Source organism: Pseudophryne corroboree, chromosome 6 (assembly GCF_028390025.1).
Source record: "Pseudophryne corroboree isolate aPseCor3 chromosome 6, aPseCor3.hap2, whole genome shotgun sequence".
Classification (NCBI taxonomy): Eukaryota; Metazoa; Chordata; class Amphibia; order Anura; family Myobatrachidae; genus Pseudophryne; species Pseudophryne corroboree.
In genome coordinates, this window is record NC_086449.1 from 413,943,082 (window position 1) to 413,968,517 (window position 25,436).

The following is a 25,436-nucleotide window of genomic DNA, read 5'->3' on the forward strand; positions in this document are numbered from 1 at the left end:
ACTATGCTACCTTCTTCCACCCATCTGATTCCCTCTGAACTGAGAAAATAACCTACTGAACACTACCATACACTATATCTCCATTATACTTCACATTCCATCCTAGATTATTCACTGCAAAATGTGTATCAGATGTTTTTCTGTTTTAACTATCACACACACAAAGACAGAAAATGTAAGGTACTTTCACTATAATACAGTCGTCTGTGCTCTTAGTATATGTACAGCATAGACAGCAGGAAAATCAGCATGACAGCCCCAGTCAGCAAGGGAATGACCACAGAGTAAAGATACATAAATCAGTGTAAAATTACATTTCTTGCTTGTAAGTGTATGAACAGATGACTCTTACATGTGAAATTAGAAGAGACTTTTATTTTTTTAATTTATGCTTAAATGTGGGAAACAAATTAGAGGTATTCACAAAAAAGAAAGTACAGTGTGACCGGGCTCCATGTCAGAGATAGACTACATCTGATTAAGCAGATAGTGATTTGGGTGTTGCTTCATGCACACTGTCATATTTTTGGGGAAGAAACCAAAACTTCCTGTTTCCTGACATAGTAAATAAATTGGAAATAATAACGGCTGCAGTAGTATTTTCTGCCTCTGTTGCTTTATTAGAGAAGACAATCAGAGGAAAAAAAAACATTCTATTAGCATTATCATTATTCTTTATTTGACACACGATGATCACATTATACATTACAAGCAGTGAAGAGGTGATAAATAACAGGTGTGGATGGAGATAAGGGAGTACTAGTAGCAGTGCCAGATTAAGGTCCACATGGGCAGGAGCTGAAATTGCCGAAGGGCCAATTGTGTGCCACCACAGGAGTGTGACCAGTGCTGTGGGGGCGTGACTAGTGATGTGGGGGTGCGACCTGTGCTGTGGGGTGGCATCCAGGGGTGTCTGTATGGGCCTATGTCTGCATGTGCTCCTCTATGTTCATATGTGTTCCTCTATGTCTGTATGTGCTCCTGTATGTCCGTACATGCCTGTAGTATACCTATCTGTGCTCCACTATGTCTTTATGTACCTATGTCTGTATGTGCTCCGCTATGTCCGTATGTGAATATGTCTATATATGCCCCTCTATTGGTTGGGTATGGGATCCCAACAGTGAGGAAGCCGGCGGTCAGAATACTGGCACTTCTTGGTAAGTAAACTAACCCTATTCTCTTCCTAACCCTCTCCTCATGCAGTCTATCCCTAACCTTCCCCTTCCACAGCCTAATTCTAACCTCCCCCTCCCACAGCCTAACACTAGCCTTCACCCTAGTGCCTAACCCTAACCTCCCTTCCTGTAGCCTAACCCTAACCTTCCCTGCCATACTTATATTAGTTAAAGGGGAGAGAGAAGGGGAGATGCAGAGAAAGACAAAGGGGAGACAAAGATAGAGGAGGGGGTAGACAGAGATAGAGAGAGAAGGGGGGGAGAGAGAAAGTGACTAGGTGCAGAGAGAGACATAGAAAGAGTGAATGGAGAGACACAAAGAGAGAAAAAGGAAGGCAGAGAGAGGGAGAGAGAAGGCGGAGATACAGAGAGAGATAGAAGGCAGAGATACAGAGAGAGAGGGAGAAGTGGGAGACAGAGAGAGAGAGACACACACACACACACACACACACACACAAACACAAACACAAACACAGAGAAGGGGGAGACACAGAGAGAGAAGGGGAAAGATACAGAGAGAGAGGGGGAGAGAGGTGAGAGAGGGAGTGAGGGGGTGAGGAGAGAGAGAAGGGGAGAGAGAGAGACAAGGGGAGACATGGAGAGAGAGAGAAGGGGAGACATGGAGAGAGAGAAGGGGGAGAAACAGAGGAGAGAGAGAAGCAGGAAACAGAGAGGGGGAGAAGGGGGAAGACACAGAGAGAGAGAAGGAGAGGGGTAGAGAGGGGGTGAGGAGGAGAGGAGAGAGAGAAGGAGGAGACACAGAGAGAGAGAGAGAAAGAAGGGGGAGACACGGAGAGAGAGCAGGGAGAGACAGAGAGAAGGGGAGATGCAGAGGAGACAGAGAGAAGCAGGAGACAGAGAGAGGGGGAGAAAGAGGGAAGGCACAGAGAGAGAGAGAGAGAAGGGGAGGAGATACACACACAGAGAGAGGGAGAGAATGGAGAGACACACAGGGAGAAGGGTGAGACAGAGAGTGAAGGGGAAAGATAGAGGGGGAGGGGGAGACAGAGAGAGAGGGGGGACAGAGAGAGAGAGAGAGGAGGGAGAAGTTTGAGAGAGAAGGGGGAGAGGGGAGAGAGCGGGAAGAGAGAGAAGGGGGATACACAAAGAGAGAGAAGGGGGATACAGAGAAAGAAAAAGGGGATACAGAGAGAGAGAAGACCGGGACACAGAGAAGGGGGAGACAGAGAGAAAGAAGGAGGTGTAGACACAGAGTGAAAGAAGGGGGGAGACATAAAGAGAGAAGGGGGAGACAGATAGATGGGGGACGGAGGGAGGGAGAGAAGGGGGGAGAAAGAGAGAGAGAGAGTGAGGAGACGCAGTGAGGGAGAGTTGAGACAGGCAGCTAACATGTGACCAGGCATGCCCTAACCCTCCCCTTCCTCTTCCCGTACAGGTGGCACTTTGTACCTTCCATAGCAGCAGGTCCCCGCCATTAGCACTGGCAGCAGTTGGTCCCCGTAATTAGCACCAGCCGGTGCAGTGGGTCCTCGTCATTGGCAGCAGCGGCGTGTTCCCATCATTGGTGCCAGCACAGCGGGTCCCCGTCATTGGCACCAGCAGCAACGGCAGGTCCCCATCATTGGCGTCGGCACAGCGGTACCCACCATTCGTGCTGTCGGCAGCGTGTCCCCATCATTTGGATCTCGCGGCTTTGAGCCGCGGCAACAGCACACTGTAGCATCTGAGAGGAGGAGGGGGAGGAAACATGAGTGAAGGGGAGGGGCTGGACAAGAGAGAATGCACCCCTTTCAGATTCAGCTGACAGAGAGAGTCCCGTGGCATGCCTCAGCCCATGGCCAGCCTAGCAGTGCATCCGCATCTGCACAGAGGCACAGCGAGCCCATTCAGCTGCACCATGAAGTGTACTGTATGTGTGGGCACTAGGTGGAGTGGAGGGGGTGAGCGAGGGAATGGGCAGTGCTTCGGACGGCCAGTGGAGGTGGTGAAAGAAAAGAAAAATCTTGTCACCAATATCTACAAGTCCAGCACAGTTTGGGCCTATTCTCATGACTAGTAGGGTTGTTGAAGCTGGATGCTAGAGTTATGATGGAGGTGGTGGGGGGATGATAAATAACAGGGCTGAGGGGGATGATGAAATAGGATGAACTGTGAATTAGAGGGGAGGAATTATAGCAGGGGATGGAGAGGCTGTTGATGAAAAATTGTTAAAGAAATACATTTTGGTTCCATTACTAAATGTATTTATTTATGGTATAGGGGAAAGGGGCAATTGCACATAGGCCACAACACCATTGTTGACACTCCCCAACACTATGCTGGGCACACATACCAGTGTACCAGTAGTCAGTTTGCAGGAGGCATTAGCAAGTGCTGACTTCAGACTACTGTATATAGCTGCTTGCTGCTCCACTGGAACCATCTTGAACAGTCCGTGTATGGCCACTATAAGATTTGCATTATTACAGTATATAATGGAATTTCTCAACAAGCATATTACAAACCACTGTGACAGCTCATTCTCAACACTGTCATTGATTTTATTTTTTTAATGTTGAAAATATAGAATGATAATGTTTACATAAGCATTTGCATAATATAGCAAATAGTGTTTTATTTTTGGTTGGTTCCATTTAAAGGTGAACAGACAGTATATTGTAAATTTCTCATTTCTTGGAGCTAGTAGGTGTACAGCCAAATAAATGTGCTTAACAAAGACAAGCGAACACCAATATGAAGCGAGTACTGTATGATAGAGAAGCAACCATTTTACAGTGGTGCTGCAAAACTTCACTTTTGCTTTACTGCACCATAATTTCTAAATGTTGCAGTTTGTGCTGAATAGCTATAATCTATGTCTATAAATGATGCAACAATAGTTAAACCAGTCTGCTTTGTGGTGTGGTTGGGATAAGATTGCGAACACTTAAGGTCAAATATAACTGGCGAAACAGGAAAACAAAATTCCAGAGAAATTAGGAATGAGTTGAATAATTTGTGGAACAGTTTTTACATTTTTTTTCCTCATCTCTAATCATTAGTGTATCTGGTAATACAAATTGTATATGAACGTAATGAAAGACATGAGTAACTAGCTCCACCTTGTGGAACTCTAGAGATAGTTGTGTATTCATTTAATTTGTACAGCGACATCTTGTACAATACTGTGTGATTTGTCCATGACCTCATTACTCATCTTGAAATGCCATCTTTATTCATATTGACACTTGGGTGAGATTGCTTATTACATTTACATATTTTTACTTTAGATAGTATGTGTAAGGAAATATTAGTACTAAATTCTCCCTGATGCTTTGCATCAGGCTAATGGGGGTTCTCCAGCACAAGACAATTTAGACTTTTGCCTTGAGCAACTGGTTGACTTATTGCACCTTTACACATTCATACTGCTATCTGTGAATGCTTAAAATGTATTCTTACATTATGCTAAGCATATAAACCGTATCATGTTTCTTTCAGTAGTAACACCTACTGTAGTTTAGGTTCAAAGTGATACATTGCATTATAATTCTGTAATCAGTGACACTAAACCATTATTGAATTTCTTCTCATAAATATAAAAGTTACTACTTCAGCAATAAAATGTAACATATTTACTGAAGTGCAATACTAAACAATAACATCAGTCCTTGTTTAAAACTATTGCTTAAAGCAGTGGTTCCCAAACTGTGTTCTGCAAGCAGTTACACCAGAGCCATGAGTTGGTGGTCCAGGACAAATCACATTATTTATGGTAATGTGATAGCCAAACTGGAAACTGCCAATTATAAAATATTTGCTTAAGCAAGATCACAATCCTGTCCACCACTACATAACTGAACTTAAGGATAACATGTAAGCACAATTTACCTACTGTAATAGAATTTTTTTTTCTCAGAATTTCTCAATAATTTCCGATGCCATTCAAGAAAGTTTGGGAAATAGTGGCTTAAATTATGAGTATATGAAGTTTAAGACTCCCCATTACTCTTACCTTAATATACATGCTTTTATTAGTGTTGTTTAATAGTAGTAAACATCTGAATTTATAAAGAACGCCAATGGTTCCAATAACCTCTATTCTCATTACCATCAGTAGTGGTATGTGTTTACCTACCCTGCTTGCTTCATTTACTTGCACTCATGGGAAGTAAACCCATTGGAGTGAATTGGTTATACTCCACTGAACCCCCTGACCACAAGTATGCGAGTTTATTAACCATTGCATGTACATTTCTCACTGTTTAATGCAATGTCAACCAGGGAGGGCTCTTATCAATGTGTGTGTATGTATGTATGTATGTATGTATGTATGTATGTATATATATATATATATATATATATATGTATGTATATATATAAAATTTGTGTTCTTTTTGCATTTACATAGATGTTTAGTATTCATCATTTCCATATTTGTGTTTTTCAACAGATATGCTTTAGGGAACATCTGAAACTATTATATAAACCATATGATATATGCTTTTTTATGTATGGAATTCAGATGGCTGTATCCACTATAAAATGATGAAAGCTAACAAAAACAAACAAGAGGTCATTTCACAAAAGTTTATTTTTTAACAGAGACTGCTTTTTAAACAGTTTTCTTGGATAAGAATTTCAGTCATACACAATCAGTGATCAAAGGTTTGCAGAGGAGGATGTTAGGAAAAAGCAGTATTTCAGAATTCATACTGAGCATGGTTTGAACTTTTGCTCATGCAACTGAAGGAACAGTTTAACAGAAAGATAAATGAATTCGGAGCTAAAAACAAACATAATTGCTATGTTTTTCTTTATTTCATAACACATGCCCTTCAATCATGAATAAGTGTGAATACTTTAATTTAACCAGTTGATATCACAAAGTAAAAAAAAAAAGGACAAAAGTAGAAGAGTAATGTAGAGAAACACACCTAGGGGATCTATCGGGGCTGGTTCTAGACCAAGCGGAGCCCAGGCTGAAAACTTCCTTTGCCCCCCCCCCATAAAATAAAAAAAAAAGAAATTTAACAGATCTCTATTTGAGCATAACAATACATGGTGATTGCAGTGTGGCAGGGTGCAGGTTAATCTCTGGCCTTTACCATTTATTTGTATTTTAATTGACCCCTCTATACCCTACACTACATTCCTGACACCACTATACCCTACACCACATCCCTGACCCCTCTGTACCCTATACTACTGACCTCTCTATACCCTACACTACTGATCCCTCTATACCCTACAGCACATCCCTGAGCCCTCTATACCCTACACTATGTCACTGACAATTCTACACCATACACTACTGACCTCTCTGTACCCTAAACCACTGACTCCTCTATACCCTACACTCTTGGCCCCTCTATACCCTACACCACATCCTTGACCCCTCTATACCCTACACTACATCCCTGACCCCTCTATAACATACTCTACTGACCTCTTTATACCCTATACTACATCTCTGACCCCTTTATACTCTACACTACATCCCTGACCCCTTTATAACCTACACCAAATTCCTGACCCCTCTATACCCAACACTACATCCCTGACCCCTCTATAACTTACTCTACTGACCCCTTTATACCCTGTACTACATCCCTGACCCCTTCCTACTCTATACTACATCCCTGACCCCTCTATAACCTATGCTACATCCCTGACCCCGCTATACCCTACACTACATCCCTGACCCCGCTATAACATACTCTACAGACCCCTTTATACCCTATACTACATCCCTGTCCCCTTTCCACTCTAAACTACATCCCTGACCCCTTTATAACCTATGCTACATCCTTGACCGCTCTATACCTTATGCTAAATCCATGTCCCCTCTTTACCCTACACTACATCCATGAACCCCCTATACCCTACACTACATCCCTTTTTTGCCATTTTGCAAATACACCAAACTACTGGCCAGAGGAAGAAAAATGCTGCTGTGGAAATACAAAGGCAGAAAAACATGCTGGGACATCTAGTCCCACAAATATGGAACAAGGTATTACTCATAGTGTAGTGGTTGGTTGGACAATGCTCCCAGGGGAAGGCTCCTGCCAGTATCAAGTCTGTTACACACCACTTTCCCTCCTCAGCTCTGCCCATACACTGGCATCTACCATCCTGCTTACACCTGGGGTGCAGAGTCCTGGCCATGGACAGTACAGTGACAGGCCCCTGGCCTCCATTATAGCCAGCCCGGACTGTGGCCAGGTGATGGGAGTTTTCTTGTTGAGGAAAATCCGGGGTTTCTCAGGCTGGTGGGGGTGGGCTGCTGCTAGATTCTGGATGTTGCTGTGAGGGGTAGGGACAGACTAGTGGGTGGAGACAGTTTGGGAAAAGGGTTGATTTAGGGGTCATACCACCCCTAGGGCTCCACCTCTGGATGACAGGCAGGCGGAGAATAAACCTGGTGCCTCTGACTATGAGAGTGACCGGATAGCAGTGCCATCCTCAACATGTGGCACAGTCATACTGACAGCATCGGCGGGGTAACTGTGGCCGCACCCTCAGGAAACAGCGCCCTGGGCTATTGCCCTACTTGCCCACCCCTAGAACTGCTCCTGGGTTCCATGCAGAGGCATAAGTTCATCCTAGGCTCCAAGAGACCAAATAGAAGGTGGTGGCATCCCCCAGTGACTCTGGCTTACAAAAGTGCTGATGTCCCAGTGATTTGATAATGAACATCTGGGAGAATAAATATTTCTTATTGCAGCTAATTGTGGCACTAAGAAATCTTTATTTTCGGGTGCAGGCTGCAATATATAATAAATAGAGCCCTGAGTGGGGGTTTTATCAAAGTGATAAAATTGAGAGAGATAAACAACAACCAATCAATCAATCAATCAATCAATCAATCAATCAGATTCTGCATTAAGTTTTACAGGCTTGTGCATTGCTCCTATGATATTTTAAATTATGAGACTAATTCAGTTCCTACGGTTTAGGGTTAGAGAAAAAGGACTGGACGGAACTATAAAGTTTGCAAAGTGTGACATGACTCTGAATCAGAAGTAAATCCATGTATTACATTAGATATCAAAATATTTATTGTGTCTATATTTATCTATGGAGTTTTTTTTTATTATATATTTATTAAGATGGTTATTTGTGAATGAAAAATAGTTTTTTCAACAAAGAATAATACAAGTATTTTGTTGTAATAGAATACATCTGAATTCCATTTTTTTTCCCTTAAATCTATTTATGTCTTTTGTTAAGCAATAGCATTGATGTATACTGTATGCACTCCCAATATTTTAAACACATTTGTTCTTATCATCAAAATCACCATTGTTCTTTCATCAAAATCACCATTGTTCTGTGAAGGCAGAGGGGGTGGGTGAGATTCTTCTTGTGTGGTACAGGGGCAGAACACCTTCAGGTGGGCTCTAAGTTTCCAGCACTTTTCGAAATGTGACCTTCTCACTTTCTGTTCTGGTGGTCTCTTTATTAGGCATTGTAAATATTTTGTTATCCTACTGTGTTTTTTTATCATGTAAGGTGTAACGTTCATGCTTTATGTCACTCAACTGCTTTAAATACGGATTTTTGCAAATGTGTGGCTTGTTTAGAAGATTTGGGAGTATAAACACCATTTTCAGTAAAGTATGCCAAGAGAATAATAGCCTGTAATTGCAAAGTGATTTTTTACAGCATGATTAATACTCTGGAAGCTCTGTTCTTGTGAAAGGAAATAATTAGTAGAACAATTTAAACAGCAGTGTTTGTTCTCCCAATTCGTTGAATATAAATATATTATGGAAATAATTGATTGGAGATTGCTTCCTCAATAACATTGCCACTGATTGTAAATTGTTCCCATAAAACGGCATACAATAGCTCAGTGCAGTGTATTGGGGAAAACATGTTTTTAACCATACAGCCACAAACTCAATTTAAATGAAAAACCACAAGGCTTGATTACAGAAATTGTAAAGTATACCTCCCAATTTTCTTGTAAAAAAAAAAAAAAAGGAAGTTGAAGACCTATGTGACTGGATTGGAAAAAAAATCTGTTAAAATACGTTTGCCAATGTGTGTATTTTTTTCTCCAAATAAAATTTTACAAGTTCTACTAAGTGGACAGAAATAAAATATTTCAAAATGTAATTTGACTCTTATTAAATTCCTGGTTAAATTTGTCTAGCACTTGGTGTTTTAAAATGTAATATACAATATGTTGCCTTCTGCTTTTGAGATATTGCAAACACTGCAGTACTTATACTAGCAAGTGATTAGAAATTCTCCCCTGCATTAGGGCTCATTCACTTCGGAATCAGCTGTGATAGGGATCAGAGTATGTAACATTTAGCTGCATTTTGCCATGAACTAACTAAAACAGTTTGCAGAGATTAGGAGTCACTGAGGTATATTGAAAAAATATATATTTTAGGAGCAGTTTAGAATCGAAGCTCCTGTGTATAAAATATGATGTGGTATGATAAACGTCACAATCATAGGCATTTCTATAATGGGTGCAGTGTGTGTGTGCACACAGGCCCCAGAATCCACAGGGGCCACACTGCACCCATATATTATATATACCCCTCCAGAGTGGTTTTCAGAGTGATATGAGCAGGAGCACTGGAGATGTCCCCGGGAACAAGACGCAGGCGCCATGTTCCCAGAGACCTGCACATGCACGGTAGACTCTGGCATTAAAACTAAAAAATTTACATTATTGATGATCAAAAAGCATTGGTGTCTTATTGTGCAATCTTATTGTATCTGAGTTTAATAACATTTTGTTTGGATTAATTCATAATACTTTTATTTAACTGCATTCCATTTTATTAGTTTGCAATCAATATGGCCAATATATAGTAATCTTGAAAAGGGGTCAATTCTACACATGTCACCCTACAAAAAATCTCTGTTCTCACTTGGCGGTGTTCATGCTTTCAGATGATCCGCACAGACAGAATCTGGAAGAGAAGATCATCTATGGTGTGGAGAACAGCAGCACATTCCTGGAGTGCAGTCCTAAATCACAGCGAGCCATGGTTTTTTGGCACTTCCAGAAACAAAATGAAGACAAAAAAGAAGAGGTGAATAGAACTTATGTTTGTCACATTGCTCTCAATAATGTTTCTTTTGTTAAATAAAATGGTGCGTATCAGTGCCGTAACTAGGCATTTTAGCGCTGTGTGCAAGCAATGGCGTTGGCCCCCCCATGCAAGACAGGGGCAGTGCGCGCCACAGGTGGGCAAAAAATATATAGGGACATGGCTTCATGGGGTAGGGGCGTGGCTACAAAATAATACCAATTTATACTACGGTGCACAGTAGTCTCCATTATTCAAATTACGCTGCACAGTAGTGCCACTACACCAGGTAGAGCCCCTTTTACACATATGGCAGACAGAGTCCCCTTTTTATACATTACAGCAGACAGCATCCCCTTTTTGCACATTACGGCAGATAGCGTCTCCTTTTTACACATTACGGCAGACAGCGTCCCCCTTTTTTCACATTATGGGAGAAAGCGTCCCCCTTATTACACATTACGGCAGCCAGTCCCCTTTTTTACACATTACGGCAGCCAGTCCCCGTTTTTACACATTACAGCAGACAGTCCCCCTTTTTACACAATACGGCAGACAGCGTCCCCTTTTTACACATTACGGCAGACAGCGTCCCCCTTTTTACACATTATGGGAGAAAGCGTCCCCCTTTTTACACATTACGGCAACCAGTCCCCCTTTTTACACATTACGGCAGCCAGCATCCCCCATTTTACACATTGCGGCAGACAGAATAGATAGAGAGAGAGAGACACAGATACTTACCATCTCTCCCCGCTGGAAGTCAGGCTTCTCGTGCTGGCAGATCCTGGGCAGCCACAGGGGAGAAGGAGGAGGAGCAAGGGGGACTGGAGATGCAGCAGCGTTATGTAATTGGTAGAGGCATCGCTGCAGCAATCCCCTCTCCTCCCGCATTGGCTGGAAGCGCATCCCAGCATTCACAGCAGCGCCGGGCAGCCAATGCGGAAGGAGAGGGGACTGCTGCAGCGGCGCCCGTACCAATTACATAGCGCTGCTGTGGCTCCAGTCCTCCTCCCTCCTCCTCCTCTCCTGCCTCCGGCGCTGCTGCTCTTCTCCCCTACCTCTGGCTTCAGCGTGGCACACACATCAGAAGCGGCTTATAATGAGTCAATTTGACTCATTACAAGCCACTGGCCGTTGTGCCCCCAGGGCAACTGCGATGTGTGCCAGGCACACCTGGCACACACGTAGTTACGGCGCTGGTGCGTATACTGTAGCACAGTGTTGTAACAAAAAGCACCTAGTCAGAAAATAGCAAACACTAGTCTATCCTGTATCAAACACAGAGATAATATCTGATGGATACTGTATATTGGATTAGACTACATGTATGTTTGAAATCTAGCAGTGCTACTATTGGCACAGTGTTACACAGTGGTGCCAAGCTGCAACTGACCAGGAATGGTTTTCTCTTGTTTCCTGCAAATTTCTGTCTGGACTGGCGTTCCCAGTGGAAGAAAACACCTCCCTGTGGGACTGCCTCTCTCGCTCTGATTAGCAGAGAGTGCTTCCTATTGGAAACTACTGTCTGGCTGTCACTGGGTTGGCAGATTTTACTGGGGGTTCTGCAGTCCCTAGGTAAAATCCACCACTGCCAAAACCAACAAAAAATGTAGATCCACAAATTTTATTTGCCTACCAATTCTTCTGTACTTTTCTATTTTCCATAAACATGTTTGTGATAATTAAATTACAGCGTAATAACCTGAGAGCTTCTAGGGAAAAAATCATGGAAAAATTTATCTTATTCCTATTTATCCCTACGATCTGCTATGCAATGCTTATAAAACAAAAATACCTTTTATCCTATGTGCTAGCAATGTAAATCCCTATTTGGGCAAAATTTCATTTAGGTAGACTAATAAATAAAATACTTATGTCTGTTGTAACTTCTTGGGAGGCAAATGTTACATTTGGCCTAATCATCAAGTGTTTAAAATTGAACAGATTTTGTTTATCTAAAGTGGTATATGGAAAGTGCAGTAGGTAATTTTACTTTTAAGAATTTATATTTGGAATACCAGAAATACTGTAGCTTGTAATAAGCATTTCTTATGAGTACCTATAAACAAATATATTATTAAACACTATTCATACTCCTAATGTTTAGTTATTGTGTAATGCTGTGATGACACTAATACAAAGTTAGCATAAAATATATTATTATGATTTTGATTGAAATTTTGTAAAATGTTAAAAATTTAATGGAATTACTAAATGTACTATAGTAAATGTCATGCTAATGGGTTCTGGTACCTACTGTATGATCAGGTCCTATACTTAATAAAAAGAGAAGTAAATACCAACAGTTACTTAATATTTACAACTGTTTTTATAAAAGCTACAGGCATTGAACCTACAGTATGTTTTCATCTCCTTATATTACATACACTGGAATTTTACTGAGTGTTTTTAAGCCATAGATCACTTTTAAAGCTAAAAAGAGTTGAGGATACCTCTAGGTGCAAAGGCTAAACAAAAACATGGTGTATTTTCCACACTTATGTAAACATAAGGGAATTCACACATGACTCTTGTGACATCGTTAAGAAAGCAACACCATAACCACCCTATCTGTAAAGCGCATGTAAAACATTATGAGCCAGTTAAATTACCGAATTTGCTTGATTGGGGAATTAGAGCAAGTTGGAAAGCTGGTCATCTGTAAAGTTTCAGTGGTTCTGAAAGCGCTACAATGAGCTCTATTTTACTCAAACATTTTTTTATAGCTTCTACAAAACAGAAACTAGGTGTGTTATATTTTCATTTTGGAAAAAAGTTTTAGTCTCCATTTAATTTTCCATAAACATAGATTAGCAGTTGTGTATAGGTCATTCAATGCAATTTTGTGTTCTTGCAGTTTTGGCTATAAATGGAAATATCTGTAAACTACAGTGTGTTTGGTCACAAAATGATTTGCAATGCCAAGCAATCTACAATTATTTATCCCTATGTACTAGAGTGCTGATTAGCTAGTGGTTTCCTGTTAGGCCACTTACTGTACATGTTTGTAAATTGGAGATTTATACAGTATGTATGCATATAGGCAACATATATGGGACTCTCAAGCCTGCTTTGGGACTTTGGTATAGGCCATACAACTTTTTTGTTAACACTGTTTTTGCTATCCATTGATTTTTTTACCTAACTACCTGACAAATGACTCTCTTGCAATATTTTTGTGTGTTGGGTGTTTTTGCTTAATTAACACAGGAGCCACATCTGTGTAACAACCAATGATTGCAATATGCTCTGTGTCTCTCAAGTGAAGTGTTTTCTCATCTGGATTGAAGGGCGGCACTCTGGACAACTGTAGAAGAAGCTACACAAGGGTCCCAGTCTGAGATTAACGTTTCAAATTTTTAATACATTTTTCATCAGGATACCTCATTGAAAAGTGTATTACATTCTTGCAACATCAATGTCAGAATGGTTCTCTTGTTCTTATTCTTGTAAAGTCATCCATAGTGCTACCCTTCAATACATTATGTTATTCCCCTCACTGGCAGTGAGGGAAAATTGGATGGCACCAAGACGCAACTGCTGAACAAAGTCAGGGAGTTCCATCCTTTTGCCATTATTATTATTATTATACAGTATATATATACACAGATGTCTCCGCTTACATCTAGCCTCCTGGCACGTTAAACAGCCCTTCTAGTTACTTCATGCCGTGGCGTGACTTAGTAGTGCTGACCATTTTTCATGTGACTTTTTAAATTATAATGTGTCTTATTTGCAGATCGATGTGAATAGGATTCACAGGCAGTTTTTTCCAATTAAAATGATATGCAGCATGCATAGATTCTGTGTGTTACTGTGGCTGTAAATGTGTTAAAGTGTTATCTAGAAAAACACTGTAATGCTACATTACAGTGTTTTCCTAGATAACACTTTAACATTGCATTTCGTATGCAGTTACAGGTTAGATCGCACACAAAATATAAGCATGGTACATATCATTTTCATCGGCAGCAATGTGAATAAGATGCATTTTCTTCCAAAAATACACCTGGCACTAAAGGAGCCGCACAGGACCTGTCAGCTCACTCACGCCAGGCATCTCCTGCTGCATTGCTTATTGAGGCATGTTGTATGAGGATACATCTGTATGTACATTTACCTGCAGCATTCACCCATCTTCTGAAGTTGGTGGTTGGCTAAACCATTCTGCAGCGTGAAAGCCTTTTATCCTTTAAAAAAGAAATACCTAAACAACAGTTTGTATAAGTGTGATAGGCATGAATGGCTCTATAATCCACCATGCCTAATATAGGCAGCAGCAAAATCAACATTTCATATGAATTCCATCCATTTTGCTGCTTTTGCCTCATGTTGGACAGACAGGTTTACAAACAGTATTAAACCCTCAATCAAGGTGGTAACACACAAGCAAAGGGTATAGTCCTCTGAAATTGCAGATCATTTTTTAGACTTTAACCAAAAAAATTTGAGTTGCATTAAGTTAAAAATGACAGGAACTTTTTATAGTAGCTTTAGATATTCTGTAATTGAGTTGGCCTGTATATATTATTGCAAGATTTTCATGAATCATTTTCATCAGACATCTACTATATTTGGTTTGCTCAAAATTTGTAAACAATTGATCTGTGTTTAAAAAATGTTCAAACTAGCAAGTTAAGTGTAATATTTCTGAACTCCGTTAAACAGCCTGATTGTGATTAATGTCCCTTTCTTGTAGATAAGAATGGATGATCGTACAATAAAAACAGAACATGGCTTACTATTGCGCATCCTCAAGAAGAAAGATTCAGGGATATACTATTGTAATGCCATAGAACATGGATTTATGCAAACCCTACTCAAAGTAACTCTGGAAATTATTGATACAGAACATCTAGATGAACTATTGCATAAAGATGATGACGGTGAAAACCACAAACACAAAGAACCATCAAATAGCATGTCTCCAACACAGAAGATTTGGTACAGAGACTTCATGCAGTTAATAAACCACCCAAATCTCAATACAATGGATGAATTTTGTGAGCAAGTATGGAAAAGAGACCGCAAACAGCGTCGTCAAAAAAATCCCAATGCCCAAGTTAGCCCCAATAAATGGAAGCACCTACAAGAAAATAAGAAGGGCAGAAACAGGAGGACCCATGAGTTTGAAAGGGCACCGAGGAGTGTCTGATCTGCATTACCTCTTCAAACCTCATCCGAGTAGGATTTGTATAGACATTAAACTGGAAAAATGCAATATTCATGAATCTTTTCATGGCATTATTTGGATGTTTACAGGGTGGAAAGTTCTGCAAATTTTCCACTAAGTCTAAATAAAATACATTAGTAACTTTCCAAATAGACAGACTATTTAGTCAAAATATAAGATTTTAAAGACAAGGTGTCTCAGCTTGGTTTTCCCATTTCTAAAGCATTTCTCAACAGATTGTTTTCTGTACTTCCTTCCTTTCCCAAGAAGAAACAGTTAGTTTACCATCCTGCTATTGAAATGAGAAAAGCCTAGCATTAGTCAACAACACAGTTCCGGAACTAGATATGACATTCAATATCCTTGTTGATGAGGAGCACTTCTCAAGTTCGGATTGGATACACACATCTACTTTTGCCTAACACCATTGTGCATATTTGTATGAAAATATAGTATGATGCCTGGGAATATATGAAATATAAACCATGAACTGCAACAATAATTTCACCAATAACCAGCAAACAAGTCGGGCTTACTGATCTACTACTGATATCTTCAACCAGCTTTGACCTGAATTTGTATTGTACTAATCTTTAATTTAAATGTACCATGACAAATATGCAGTAAATGTAGGTCATTTTTTGTTCGTTTCTTTAATAGTTATAGGAACAATTCTTCTGTCTTGCACGCATTATTTCATGAAAAGAAAGTCTTTATTTTTATTTTTCTGTTCACATTTTTAAGAAGTGCTGAATTGAATGCATAACAAGGGAATGATGTGTCATATTTCTAACCTATTTTCTAAGCTAAAAATAAAGTAGAATGCAAGACTTAAAATTTCTAGTTGATTAGTATACAGAAAACAAATATTCTTGGAATGTGATGTTTTGGATCCCGTAACTAATAAGGAAAATAGCTTTTATAACTTCCTGAGTATTTTAGTTAATTAAAGGTGATCACATATGGTGCAATTATATTTAGTTAATTTTACTAAGTTGACCAAATATTATCTAAAATTGACTCAATGCAGTTGTTGTATATGACCAAAGTTGAACAGATTTGATCCAAGTATTTTGCAAAACTGTTTAAAATGATGACCTTCATTTCTACCTGCTTTTGGTCATTGTTCTATAGTCTCTGTAAGCGATTGAAGAAATGTGATGCAGATGTTTTACCAAATACTTTAACACCCAGAAAAATGAAATTAACCAGCTTTATGGCCAAATTGTATATTGGTTCTTTAATATGGAATGCTATGCATAAATATGGCTTAAATATGAAATAGCAGAAAAATAGGGGGATTCTTTTTGTGCCATACACCTTGAAATAAATAAAGGCAATACAATTACAAGTAAATATATATACATTGCACCCCACAACATGAGATATATATCTATGTATATATATATATATATATATATATATATATATATATATATATATATATATGAATACCCATGCTTTGCTGTGGAATTTAAAGTATTTCAGTACATATAACTAATTTTGAAGGACTTCCTGGTAAACTATTTAGACTTACAACAGGACATGCTCCGCCAGCCGCTGCCAATCTTTGTCAGGCTGCACCTCTGGGCAGGCCTTCCCCCAGATAGATGCTGTAAAAAAGCTGGTACTGAGGAGAATAATCCACCTCCTTCTCTGCCCCATTCCGCCTCTGATGCTGCACTGCTCAGTGCTGTAAATGCTGGGACAACAGGCCAAGCTCCTCCCGCTATATGTTAAATATGTAAAGTTTGCAGGGATAGGCTGACTCTATTCCAAAGGGCCCTATGTCTCATTGCTTAGCTTCTCACTCTCATTAGGGCTCCTCCTTTGAGGTAAAAAGGTAAAGATTTTCACACAACACTTAAGGTCACTGGGAGAGCTGTCGGTAGCCTTTACACATCAGATAAGCAGTTGCTGACTATCAAGCTTTCCTTTAATGCATTTAGGAGTCAACATATCTATGTCTCCTTTCCTCCTATTGCTGTCTGAGAGATTCGGCATTGTTTAGTTCAAGTGACAGGTTAACCTCTGATAATTGAGACGATATCCTCTCCTGACTGGAAATAGGTTGGTTAAGTACTTATATCTGAAATCTATTTATATATAAAAGGCAAATACCACTGACTCATCACAAAATCTCCTGAACCATAAGGCTGCACTTCCTTTCCAGTGGCAGTTTTAGAGCAGTCCATTATTCAAATAGGAGATCCACACTCAGCAATGTTTGACATTGTTTATGTGTTTATGGGTTGCAGTTGATGTGGATTCCCCATTTGAATAATGGAGTGCTCTGCAACTGCCACTGGCAAGGAAGTCCAGGAACAGAGCATTGTGTCCTCCCCCCTCTGCAACTTGGTATCACCGACACCATGCATTCTTTATAGCCCCGGCTGGGTGGGCTGTTAACTTTCCTCTGTGATGGGGGAATTATCTCACCCCTTTTAACCCCTTTGTGGGTGGAATTTTGAAAAATCCCTTCTTAGTGGGAGCCTACGTCACAAAAGCAAGCTACTGTCCAAGTTTTAAGTTCCTAGTCCTTATGGTTCAGGAGATTTTGTGAAGAGTCAATGGTATTTGCCTTTTATATATAAATATATAGATATAGATATATGAAAAAAATATGCTTAGAGGTCTTTTCTTGTATATGTCAACTCTTGATTGAGCCAGATGTGGTTTTTCTTCTTGTGTATCATGAATTGAATGTGATTTGTTTTCATCATATAATCTGGGTCCAGAGTCCAGTATCTCCCAAATTTCCACGTTTCTTATATAATCCTTGGCAGTGCCATAAAAGTGGATGAGGAGTGCACCATAGGGTGTAACTTCATTTAAAATTCATTTGTTTGACATTTATACAGAAGACAGTGTTTTGATTTACTTTAGTAAATTAAAGAAGTCTTTCTAAACATAGCATAGGAATCCAGGTGAATAGACAAAATTAATTTGTATCAGAGGTAGGTTTCAAAAGAGACACCAAATTCCTCAGGAACTCCGGAAATCCTCAAGGTGGTGCAGACATCCCAAATGAAACAACTCACTCAGGTTCTGCAGATTATTGAAGTCACACTCACAGGCAGTGTGCCTTGGTTAATCCTGGACTCTGAATACAGACTATGCAGTATGCTGAACACAAGTCATGTTTAGTTTATGACACATGTTAAGAAAGTCTGGCACAATCAAAAGTTCACATATCAAGACTCATAACAGATAAGACCTTTATGTGTTTTTTTGCCATATATATCATTTTGTTCCTTCTATTATGTGTATTGCATTTATTTAAAGTGGTTTAGCACCCAAAGAATCACTTTTTTTCAATTATTGTCTTTTTGAGTCCTCTTTCTGGTGGGAAAACCAGTGTATTCTTATAAGACAAGAAAAAGTCAAGCAAGTCCCCTGGGCGCAAAGCCGCCTGTACACTTCTGGTGTCAAAATAAATGCCACCACATTTATGAAACACAGATATTTTACACAACAAATAGACACCAGATTGCGTCCTAGGCGCTTAAAAAATAGTTGATTTGTACAATACGTTCCTTTTTGGAGATGGGATGGCCTCAGAATTGGTTCCCGCCTTGTGTATTCTTATGCTGCTTTATCTACACCTAGTGCACCTCAGAGTCCACCGTATACATTTTTCAAAAATGAAATGTCTTCATATGATATGCATCCTATTTTTTGTAAATGACTCCTCTTTAGACATGTTTACTTGCTTATTGCTTGTTTATTTATTTGTAGCCCTTGATTTACTATGAATAACACAGGCAATTAAAGCTGATCATATGTCAGTCTTTCAGCATGATTGCCAAATGATCACATCTGCACAGATGACATGTTGGTCAGTAGTGGGGCTGAAAGATAAGCTCACATAGGGCGGAGTCAGAGATGTCAAGTGATGGCTGTATACAGATTTATTCATTTAGTAGAAATGATTTGTACTTTGTACTAGGAACAATAAGAAGCCCATGCATACAACTATATTGGACCAATAAGGTTGTTTGTTGGCCAACTTTATGTTACAACATGACATCATTTGTTTATATTTATTTAGTAGTGCAATCATTATTTAGTACTGTTAAACAATTGAAACAGTTAACAGACAAATGGTGCAAGGTATACAAAAATAAAAGATTCCGACCATACCACAATACAACACTTTTGATCTTGGAAATCCCTGTATTTAGTGCTACACCTTTTCTTCACTATATTGGTTCAGCTTTACAGTTCAGAGGAAGACTCATATAGCAACATTAGAGTATTCTGCTAATTATTAGCAAAAACATTAATGACCATTTTTCTATTCTGTTTATTACTTTCTATTATGTTACATTGTATTTTTAGGCAATACAGTGAAATAATTTATAAACAGTGTTGCAATTTGTTTTGTTAAGATATCACTTTGAAAGCTAAAACATGTCTGACTTATTGTGAATAGTTTATACAGTATTTTATCAATGTGTAGTGTTTTTTTATTTAATTTAGAATTTTGGCATCTCTAGAGTGGCACCATGATAAAACTGCCGTTAACCACTACTTTGAGAGTCACTGACTGAGTGTTCTTGCAGTTGCACTGAGAAAGTTTTTTCAAATATAATTTTGGTTTTCAATTTGTTGTTTAGTTCATTTATCATGGTAGTAGATAGACATGAACAATATATAAATAAAACCTTAACATACATTTGTTAAATATCTGGCTGATCTGCTTCAACTGCCATCTTTGTATAGAGCCCACTGACACATATCACCAATGATAAAGCAGGCAACAGACTACTGCACTGACAATGGAATCTGTGTTTTGTTTTTTGCGAAATACTATTGGCTTCAACACAAAGTTTCTTTATAACAGAAAATAGGAATAAATAAAAATGACCATAGGCTGACAGTGTTTTGCTAATAATGTGTTTATTGTATATTTTTTATCAGCATATTTCTTGTAGTCATCATTTTACTAACTCACATAAATGTGTCATCTATAACATGACTTGTTATGCATCTTTCATTTACTGCTAAAAAGATCTTACTGCTAGCCCTCCTACTGTTTGTACTACTCCTCTCATTCGAGATTTGGAGGACCAGCATTACTTTAACGCATGCAAGCAGCAATTCATTTATCAATCAGCCAGTCATGGCAATATCTGAGTAGGAGGTCTTCATCGTACAATAAAAGTCCTTCTGTGTCTCCATCACTAGGAATCATGTAGTGAAAATTGATACCATTCATGAGGATGGTGGTAACACATTTACCCTTACACTATTTGTTGCTAGTCTTTGGTCTAATTACGGTTACTAATTAAGTTTCTAGGGCAAATACTGTACATAGTCTATCAGAAGATCAGTGCTCTCAGCACAAGTCCCAGTAAAAGTTAACGCGCTAAACACATACCATAATGGATAGATGTAATAGACACAGTTTATTTAAATCATTTCTGAGTACATTTCATTTGTTCTGTATTTATTTCACATGGCATTCTTTTTGCTCTTGGATGCATCATTAAATAAATATTTAAGTTTTCACTATTGCCTCTTGATGTAATAGCATTGCAGCTTGTCATTCGAGATTATTTATTATTCATGTCTGCACGACTGTTTTGGAGCACCAAAATACTGAAACCTTTATCTACCATAAAATATAATCATGGATCCAAAACATGTATTTTATTCAGAATATTTATCTGTATGTCCTCTTATAGTTTCTTCCCAATGGTTGCAAAAGCACAATGTGGTTCCCAACCATAACAATGACACCTGTGTGTTGGCACAATAACTCCACATATCCCCGTCTTACAGCCACCCACCTATTAAAGTCATAATGACTTACAGGATATAGCACAGATGGGCCCCACTGCAGTAGTTGATACATACATTTGGTCTAGAGAAGTAAAGCAGGCCAGGATGGGAAGCATATGGTTTATGTAGATAGTACCGCACATCTTTTTAAATAGTCTTCCACTGTCATCTTCATGAATCATAAAACATGAAAAGTCTGTATTTTGGATGACGATGCAGCAATTGTGCAAAATGTGGCTTAGCAATTGCTGTACAGATTCATGGCCCACTTATAGCAACTACTGTATGTAATAAAGACCTCAAAGAAACTAATTGCATGTGAACAAACAGTTTCTGATTCTATTTTATGCAGTATTTAGTGTTATCAATTGTATGTGTTTAAATAGTTTGGTTTTGCTACCTAAACATTAGCCAAAAGAGATGTAAATATTTTTAAATAGTTAGGGAGCTACAGTGTAATGTACTGATAATCATAGGTACTCCATTTCAATGTGGTCACGTACAGTATATCCATACAGTACACAAATCCAAACATCAGCCGCATACTATGGCCTCGCAGTGGTAATTTTGCTGTTAAAGGTGTGTTTCTATCAAGCTGAAGAACAAAGTGCATATGTTTCATTGCTATATTTATCAATACATTGTATAGGGGAATAAAAAACTGGAGAGGAAATGTATTGAGACTTGCTGCTGTAAATTATTCTTTTTGGCATGTATTCAGTTGTTAAATAAACATTTCTTCAAAATAATTGAAAATTGGCATTTTTATAAATGAAGCAAATAACGGGTCACAACATATTCCATTCATAAGTGTCCATATTACTTGACTAGTGTATTCAAAATTAAGAAACATTACTGGGTGGGGTGAGTTGAATAGGAATATAATTGTACTGTATGCACTAGCTATCAGTATATTGATGCCTTTATTGTCACTTGAATTCCCAATGGGCTTCACTGAGCAACATTGTCTATCATTGGGGTTTGTATCAAATAACATGTATGAAAGAATAGAATGCAGTGTTAGTATATGTGGTGTTTGTGTCACTTTAAGTATGGAATTCATACCTACTCAATAAGTGCTACTGAGCGGTTGCATCCAAGGGATAATTCAGTGGTAGCTAATTACTTGTTCAGTATATTTAAGATGTTAAATCCTTATTAACAGTGGCGGCTACTACCTGCCGCTACCCGTGTCTGCCGGGAGAGGAAGAAGAGGAGAGAAAACAGGCAGCCCACCTGTGCAATAGATACGGCAGGTGCCAGGACCAATACATGTGCACCAGCAACGGCCGGACAGCACATGCGCAATCCGCCAGTTTCAATGGACTGCATCAGTTGCTAGGGCTGACAAGGCAGGGTGGAGCTTCCTACAGGAAGCCATCTCTCTGCTAATTGCAGCTTGGTCTGGCAGTCTGAGAGGAAGGAAACACCTCTCAATGGTACTGTCTTTTGTGTCTGTGACTGACAAGTATGACTTCCAATAGGAACTCACTGCCAGTCACAGTGAAGCCAGTGCAGTCAATGACTGCACCTGGCTTCACTGACACTGAGCTGGGTGGCAGATTTTATCTGGGGAGACTACAGTCCTGCAGCCCATAGGTAAAATTCACCACTAAGTAATATAAATGTGATCTTCATGTTAATGGTAATGTTGTTGTTCTAATGATAGGAGCATCCTGCATGTACAGTACATGTAGCGATTTTTTCCTACTTTCCTGACTTTTTTACATATGGCACCATTAGACACATCATAGTAGACCATTGTTTCCCAAGCTGTTGTCATGGCACCCTGGGGTGCCTTAGGGAACTTGCAGGGGTTCCCTTGGTTGGTGGTCCGTGAAAAATTCAAATTTTTTATGGTCAATGAAATAGACAAAACCAGTGCTGGTGGCTTTCAGTACTAAAATATGTACACAAACAGAAGCAAATCTTGTCCCTCACCACATAACTGAACCTAAGGATGACCTATAAACACAATTACATTTTCCTGAATTTCTCAATAAGAAACTTTTGGCCTAGTCGTGCCATAAAAAAAATTCAGATACTCTACGGTGACATAATTATAAAAGGTTAGGGAACCATTGTTGTAGACAAATAAAATAAAATCATATTTAAATTTCTATCAAGTTTCGCATACATTTTAGAAAACTTCAAACTAACTTTTGTTTTCAGAAATATGTAAATATAGACATAGTGGATTTTCTTGATATTTAAGATTTAAACTCAAGGTACCCTGTTCCTCTCTCTATGCCATTTTTATAGACATAATAGATCTTAGGTTATGTACACAGGGGAGTTGAAAACAAGGGAGATAAAACCTACCCATTAAAAAAGTAGAGAAAACCTTGTACTTTGAAAATTGAACAGGCTTTATTCTCACTTGTAAAAGAGAATTCAAATGTAGATGGGTTTCCAGTTACCTGGAAACCTACCCACATCCTGCTGCCTTACCATATTAGTGCTATCGCTGCTGCTTCTATGTAAGTAGCACCTATAGCACCTCTGTCCACATCTGAAGAGGGACATACATGCCTACCCTCCAGGTTGCGTACTCCCATAAGAGTAGGTGACCACCCGCTTCCTATGCAGTGGGCAGGAGATGGAAAAAATCACTGTGATTGCGGTGTTGGGTGGAGGGGTGATGCTTAATTATGCAAATCATGTCATTAAACCCAACCCTCTGATAGCAGACCCGCAAATCGTGGCATTTTACCTGCAGTGGGGGCAGGGCCTAATGACGTGGCAGTCCGCAGATTAGCAACATCTCCACTGGGTTTCTCCTGGAGAGGAGACCTACATAGTAGGCAAGTATGATGAGGGCCCATGTTGTTTAGGAGATGATTGTGACATTGTTTTATTACTAAATTGTATTATGAATACTGATACCTGTTGTAATACCCCCACAAGCTATATATTCATAGGCTACAGACTGTTCTAGAGAAAGACTGAACTCCTCAGCCATTATCAAGTCTACAAAAAGTGTTTTGTTAGTTTCTGTTCTTATGTCATATATTTACATTAGAAAAATTTTTTTTTAATACTTCTGGATTTTTAATGATATTTATTAATACTTTACCATTGCAATCTGTTAAGTAAACATTTAAATATTATCGGTTGCCATGAGCAGCTTCTCCACTGGCCAACTTCTCCACCCTTTAACTGCCTCATGAATAGACCCACTAGTATTAAACTCTATTATACTGTGAACTGTTCTGCACACAAAAGCTGCATGCAACTTTGAAATTAACACAAACCAAACATTTTCCAGGAAGCACATGTGTATGAGTCTGTTCACTTATTATATAGTATGTTTGAAACTTTGTGTCAGATTGCATTTAATACACTTTGATCACTTGACTTCCCAGAGCCATATTTATTAGGGAGGAGTGCTCTGCCGAGCAGTAGGACCCAGAGTGGCAGATGCAAGAGGCTTGACTTCCTACCTGTGCTACTGTGCATGCGTGACTCCCTGCTGCATCTTTCGTCCTACACCATCCATAATATTTGAGGTGCCCTTGAGTTCTCTATCAATGGAGGCCTCACAGTGACCCCAGACAATACTATGCACCCACCGCTTTATACTCCATATAGATCCTGTTGCCATCATTGCAAATATAGCTGCATGCAGTGACAGTGCACCTTGAGCACCACAACACCCAGCATTATCCTGTACACTCCAGATTGCAACTGGTTGTTCTCTACATTCTGTACCTTCTGCATTACCATTAACCTTGTGATTATTTTTTTCAAATATTAAAAAATATTTTTTTTCTTTTAAACTAAAATCATTTTGCATAAGGTCTATTACACATTCTACACCTAATTCACTAAAAAATGACATTATCTGAGCAGTTTTTTTGGAAAATAATTAGTCAGTTAAGTGGATAAAAACTCACTATTATATTTTGAACAAGCAGTTTTTGTACATGTGCATCCTTTGTATTATGTATTTTTATGAGTCTTGCATCTGACACATCACAACACCCCTTACAAAATACACAATTTATATATATATATTTTTTTTTGCTTAACTACTTCCCTGACATGGTTGCAAAATCTGTGTGGTATCTGAAATGGTTGCCCAGTCAGAAGCGCAGAGTGTGTGGCTGCAAGAAGATAATCTTCTAGCAGCCGCCAATCACAGAGGGACCGCCTGACTGGATTAGGGGTCACATGGTCCTAGGGCTGAAAATGTTAAAGGTCCTACTTTAAGAAGCACAGGAGGTGTGACCAGTAATGTGTGGGTGTGGTCTATACCATGGGGGTGTGTACATCCCTACACTATTATCCCCA

The 25,436-nt window shown here is 39.2% G+C and overlaps 1 protein-coding gene across 2 annotated transcripts in view; it reads left to right on the forward strand.

Moving 5' to 3' along the window:
- SEMA3A (semaphorin 3A) overlaps nt 1-21,886 on the forward strand; it is a 334,819-nt gene extending 312,933 nt beyond the window's left edge. For both annotated transcript variants that reach the window (XM_063926932.1, XM_063926933.1), the window contains exons 16-17: nt 10,041-10,183; nt 14,883-21,886. In XM_063926932.1, coding sequence (XP_063783002.1) covers nt 10,041-10,183; nt 14,883-15,338 — 599 coding nt within the window. In that variant the 3' untranslated portion in view covers nt 15,339-21,886. The remainder of the gene's footprint in view (nt 1-10,040; nt 10,184-14,882) is intronic.
- The last annotated feature ends 3,550 nt before the right edge of the window (nt 21,887-25,436 follow it).